The following is a 6,424-nucleotide window of genomic DNA, read 5'->3' on the forward strand; positions in this document are numbered from 1 at the left end:
CGCATTCTCCTCAATTTCTGTTTTACCGGTTTGCTATCTGGGTAAATGGGTATTTTATGTGTTACTAATTCTGTACCCAAACCCGGCATGTCCTGATATGACCATGCGAAAACATCTTGGTATTCCTTCAGCAGGTTTATCATTTCGCATCTTTCTCTTCCTCCCAACAGTGCCCCGATTTTTACTTCTTTCAGATCATCATTAGTCCCCAAATTTATTGTGACTATGGGGTCACTACTGGTTAAAGTTGGTTTTTCATCTGATTTCAACATTCTTTGCATTTCAGGTGATAAGTTGGTTTCCTTTTCTATTTCAGCTTCTATGATTAAGTTTTCAAAGTTAACATCGATTTCTGGCTCCTGAATACTGGTATGATTATTTTCCCTATCCCTGTATAAAACAAAGGTAAACAATTCTTTGACAACTGATCCCATGATGCAATAAATGCAAAAGAAATGCATACTTGTTTTATTGATGAAAAAGACAAACGGTCCGAGGCGATAATGTCCACGGATTACAAAAAGAAAGCAAAATGACAAAAGCAATTACATGAAGTGAATTGGGTAATCAAAAGATGTCCAGTTATGGATTTTTGCTCCTGTAGTCAATGGGTAGATCCATCTACTTGAGTCATTCATGTGGTCCCTCGATGCCAAGGCCAATATGCTCATCTGTCTCATTTTTCCCTCAAGAGTGACTTGATTACCCTTTCGAAAGGTCTGATTCATTGGCGGGACTTCTACCCCCCATTTGGTACTTACTCTTCCCGTGCGCCTCTTGATTCTAAGTATTCTTTTCTCTTCTGCCTTCTTCCTATGGTCAGCTAAAGTAGGAGTATATCCGATGTCGTATCTCTCATTCATGCCTTCTGGTAACAATGGCATTGCAATGCCCTGAAGATACTTCCCTAACCCTTTTCCTAGGCAAAACCCCGATTTTATCATTTCAGCAGCCACCATACGTGTGGAAGAAGAGATCCGAGGTTGAGGGATAAAAGATCCCTCCATTATAGTAGTGACGTTGATGATCTCAAATGCTCAGAATGAATCTTCATGGGCTTCTTCAGCTGCTTCCATATAGGGAGTGGAAGAAGGTTTAGTAACCATTTTATCGGTCTCTCCATAAACACATACCAGTTTATCCCCTACTACAAATTTCACTCGCCGATGCAAAGATAAGGGAACTGCCCCAGTATTATGTATCCAAGGCCTTCCCAAAAGACAACTGTATGAAGGTGTAATATCCATGACTTGAAAAGTGATATTGAAGGTTACTGGTCCAATCTGAATAGGGATGTCAAGCGACCCTACTGACTCTCTTCGTGTTTAATCGAAGGCACGCACCACCAAATTGTTTGGTGTCACATAAGAAGGATCAATGGGTAACCTTTGCAGTGTAGTCATTGGCATAACATTGAGGGATGACCCATTATCTATTAAGACTCGAGACATCATGTGATCCTTACATTTGGTGGATATATGCAGCGCCTTGTTATGCCCCTGGCCTTCTGGCGGAATTTCTTCATCAGTAAACGTGATGTAGTTGGAGGCTGCCAGACTTTCGATCACATGATTGAATTTATCAACGCTGATATCTTGGGGAATGTAGGCTTGATTTAGGACTTTAAGTAACGCCTCCCGATGGGTCTCTGAATTTAGTAGAAGTGACAAAATAGATATGTGTGCCGGCATTTTCTTTAGTTGGTCCACAATGTTGTACTCACTATGCTTTATTATCTTCCGGAATTCTTCGGCCTCTCCATTAGATATTGGAATTTTCACTGCCCTGTCTGGCTCTCCCACATTTTGTTGATTTGATTTAGAAGACTCTGGCATATACACCCTACCACTTCGGGTTATCCCTTTTACCCCCGCTATATTGCTGGTGCTTCCTTCGACATACGCTTCGCATTCATATTTCCAGGGCACTGCTTGGTTACTTTTGTATGGGAATGGCCTGGGAGTAGAGATCACCAAGCGAGCTGGCACTTCCTGCGTGGGAAGGGCCTTGTTCATGGTAGGTATGAATGGTTGATTAGTGCATTGATGATATACTGGCCTGTTTTCCCCAATGACTGCAATCTCTCCACCTTTGCGGGTACAACCGATCTCTATAGACTTGTTATCCACCATCTTTTGCAAAAACATTCTAAAAGTTACACACTGTTTCACAGATCTTCCTTCTTTACTCTGACATAAACAAGGTGCATTGGTAGGGCAAACGGCCTCCTGCCCTATTTGACCTGCCGCAATAAGTTCATTGAACACCCAATCTAGAGACATTTGTTCAAAATCCACTTCATTCGTCCCTTCTTCTATCATTCTGACATTGTTACCCCCATGATTGGGCAAAGGGTTCCCTTGAATTCCTGGTTGTTTATCATCAAATGCTAGCCATCTGGCTTCTCTTAGTGTTTGAACCTTATTTTTGAATACCCAACAACGCTCAATAGTGTGCCCGGGAGTGTTAGCGTGATACGCACACTTGGCTTCGGGGTCATACCATTGTGGAAAAGGTGCCGTAACGACCGTTCCAGGAATGACTAAAACTAAGTTCCTTTCCATCAATTGTGGGAATAATTCTGAGTATGTCATTGGAATAGGATCTATCCTTCTCACATTTCTCTGTATGCCTCTATCATGTGTTCGCACATTCGGTTGGGTAGGCATGGTCCCGGAAGGAACAACTTGGGGTCTTGCGCCTGTATGAACTGTCTGATTGACAGAGGGTTCGAAAACAAAATTCCCCCTAGTCCCTTGGCCATGCTCTCTTTGATATTGTTGCCTTCGAACCATATGGACCTCTTCTTCCTTCTTCTTGCTTGTCCACTTCTTGCCTAGACCAGTCTCTGTACTAATACTTTTAGTTCTTCCAACTTTGATGGCCGTCTCAATCCTCTCTCCGGTAGAAATGATGTCCATGAAGTCATGGGGGGTTGCCCCTAGGAGATGCCCGAAGTAAGGATCTTTCAACATATTCACAAATAGGGAAATAGCCTCCCTATCTTCCACCGAAGGATTTACTTGGACGGACATGTCCCTCCACCTATATGCATATTCTCTAAATGTTTCGGTGGGTTTCATTTGCATACTCTGCAAGGTCATACGATCGGGTGCCATTTCTATAACATGGTGGTATTGTGCTATGAAAGAATTAGCTAAATCTTTCCATGTGCGGATCCGAGCCCGATCTTGTTGAATATACCACCTGATAGCTGCCCCTGTCAAACTATCTTGAAAGCAATGCATCATTAGTCTCTCATTATCGGAATGTGCAGCCATTTTTGGCAATACAGGCGCAGGTGAGTTCGAGGACAATTAGCTCCATCAAATTTTTCAAAATCTGGTACTTTGAATTTTGGTGGCGGGGTGACCTTTGGCACGAGGCACAGGTCATTGGGATCTACAGAGTCGAATGTATTGGATCCCTCAATAGCTTTCAGGCGTTCCTTTAGTACGTCGTAACGACGTTCAGTTTCAGATCTGTTCATCTCCAGATCAGAAGCTACTAATGGGGGAGTCCCCACCACTGGGAACCCCTGTGCTGGTACATTAGGAATAAACGGGGGTATACTTGGCATCGAACCCTCCATGACGCCAGGTAGTGGAGCTGACGTTTGTCCATGAACTGGGGTCAACCCTGGAGGATGAGTGGGGTTTATATCCGTTTCCGGATCATTCTGTACTGCTTTTCCTTTGTTCGTCAATAATTCCAAGATCTTGCTCATTTTTTCATTCAATTCTTCTTGTCCTTGCTCTATGCCCAGGACTCTACCTTCCAATTGTTCACTCATTTCTTTTGCCCTTCTCCTGGTATTATATTGATGCGTGACAGTCTCAATGTTGCTTGCTCAAACGAATTCTGTGGCTAGGCGCTGCAAACCAAAACTTTCCCTTTTTAGAACCGTGAATGCATAATTATGGAGGTATGGATGCATGAAATGCGATGGTCTTTTTAAGACATGTGTAAAATTCACAAATATGAAACATATGTATGCAACCTAATGTACTCCAACCAAGGTTCATGGAAGGGATCATCATCATCCTAGAGAAAAAAAATCTGCTTTTCATTAAAAGAATCCTTTCATATAATAACAAATCCAACCGAATATTAAATCAAGGTCTGCTCATGATTGCACAACCTCTGCATTTTGCTGTGTCGTCTTCTTATGCAAAGCCCAAAACTTGGCCTCCCAGTAGCCCGCTTTCGTTATGCACGGCTCCATCTTTTCCAGTACTTGATTATACTTGCTTCTCTGCTCATCCCACTGCCTATCCAGCTCTTGTATGTAGAGCGATTTCTTTTTACTTTCGGTATGGGCATCTTCTGACATTTGAGATTTCCGTTCAAGTGCTGCTCGAAGCCTTCGTCTTTCCTTCCTTAGAGCCACGACCTCTTCTTCTGATTGTATGTACCGAATCCTCTGTCGCTTGATTTCCTTGCGATAGACAGAGACTAGTGCCTCCTTTTGCTAATTTTCTATTTCTGCTCTTGCATCTCCATTTTCTGCTGGGCATGGATCCCCTTGTAGCTTCAATTGCTTGCATGCTCTTGGTGATTTAATACGCTCAATAACAACTTTTGGGATTCTTTTGAGTTGGGGGTTTACCCGGTTTTCCCGCCATACTTCATAATTTCCTTGGACTGTGGCAATTCCATCACTTGGGTCTATTAGGTTCACATGTTTCAACGCCACCATAAATTTTCTAATCTGGTTTTGAGGGTCTCCTGTTTCATATGCGAAGTCTGAGTCAGCCAATCTGTGAGTCATAGGCACAAACTGAGATGCCCCCAATTGCCTTCTGACCATCAAAGGGGCATATGCTATCCCTCCCCATGGGCCTAGTAATGGGACCCATGGAAGATTTCCACATCGATATATCATGTTAGAGCGGACCATCCATGGCGCCAGCCAAGTTAACCCTGAGTTGATCAAACCACACATTTTTGTGTTCCATTCAGATTTATCTAATTGCTCCTTCAATTGGGTGTCCTCAAATTCAGCCAAAGGGATTCGGATCACTGAGAAAATACTACGGAAGCCCCCTTTGTTGGACGATAGGTGACTTACCATCCAGACATACAACAGTTGCACACAACATTTTAAACGTTCTCGCCTCCTTATTCTGCAGTTATTGAGTGATCTGAAGGTTTCTGCCAGGATGCCTTGAACGGGGTTAATCCCATTTCGTACTTGTGCCACAAACGAAACAGTGGCTTGATCGATCATGTTTAGTTCTTTTGGAAAAATGATCAAACCGTAAATAGATAATGCTATTATATGTATCTGAACCTCTTCTTTTTCTTCCTTTTCGATTATTTCTTTCAACTGCTTCCAAGAGATTTTCCTTACTGCTGCACCTCCCTCTGAGAATGTTTTCTGGATTTTGATCCTGACAGCATCGTACATCTCCTTCACGAATGAAACACTAGCATCGTGCACATAAGGTTTGTATGGTGTCTATGCAAAAGCGAAGTATACTCCTCGATGGTTGGTGTCAGGTCGATTCCATTCATTGTAAAGCAACGATACGGTGGATTCCAGAACTCGACCAGTGCTTTTATGGCAGGAATATTTACCGATATATGCAACAAGAAACCAATGTGCCCATATGTTTGAGAGAATTTTAAACGGCGTGCCGGGGTCCATTCCTTCCAAATGATTTTTAGCTTATCTAATGAATTGGATCTCATGTTGATGAAAGTCCGAGCTGGTAGTTCGATGATAGATTTCTGAGTAAGACTGTCACCCCACTTGTTCTGCTGACTTTCTGAATATTGTTGTACTGTGGACTCAATCTCATGGTAAGCCATTGTGTTCTTCATGAATGATTCAGATCTCTTACAGAACCTTGATGAAGTAGACAGGATGCCTATGTGAATGCAGCATGTTAGTAAAGGTATCATACAACTCAAAACAATGCATGCAGTTATGACACCAAACTGAAAATAATGAAACTTATATCCCCCACCCGAAGTAGACTTATATAAAAGATTCTCCAAGGCTCTATCTTAGGCAAGGAGTGTTTATGCATGAATGTAACTAGTGCAATTACACATACAAATAGAGATATGAACATGCATGTGACCTATCGTGCATGACTTATGTGTGAAATTATGCATGAATGCATGGATGCAATGTAACCTAACTAACTACTTTGTCAGCATTCTAGGAAAAATCCCACTAATGAGAGATTTCAAGATTAACATGACCATTGATGGGCCACGATTTCATTTCAAGTCTTCACTCAACCATTCATTTCCTTGTTGATGGTCCATGCACCTTAAATACTATAAAGGGTCAAATTATGATATGAATTTGGGGTTGACCCAGGGTAGTCAACCCATTGGATTTGTTCAATGCGAACTTGTGGATTTTAATATGCACTTGGACCTCAAGTATTTTAAAATATGGGTTTCAATG

At 42.1% G+C, this 6,424-nt stretch overlaps 1 protein-coding gene across 1 annotated transcript; it reads right to left on the bottom strand.

Moving 5' to 3' along the window:
- Positions 1-1,325: 1,325 nt before the first annotated feature.
- LOC131151260 (uncharacterized) lies at positions 1,326-2,921 on the bottom strand. The gene has a single exon (XM_058102514.1). The coding sequence runs from the start codon at positions 2,919-2,921 to the stop codon at positions 1,326-1,328; it is 1,596 nt and encodes a 531-aa protein (XP_057958497.1).
- Positions 2,922-6,424: the final 3,503 nt, after the last annotated feature.

Source organism: Malania oleifera, chromosome 3 (genome assembly GCF_029873635.1).
Source record: "Malania oleifera isolate guangnan ecotype guangnan chromosome 3, ASM2987363v1, whole genome shotgun sequence".
Classification (NCBI taxonomy): Eukaryota; Viridiplantae; Streptophyta; class Magnoliopsida; order Santalales; family Ximeniaceae; genus Malania; species Malania oleifera.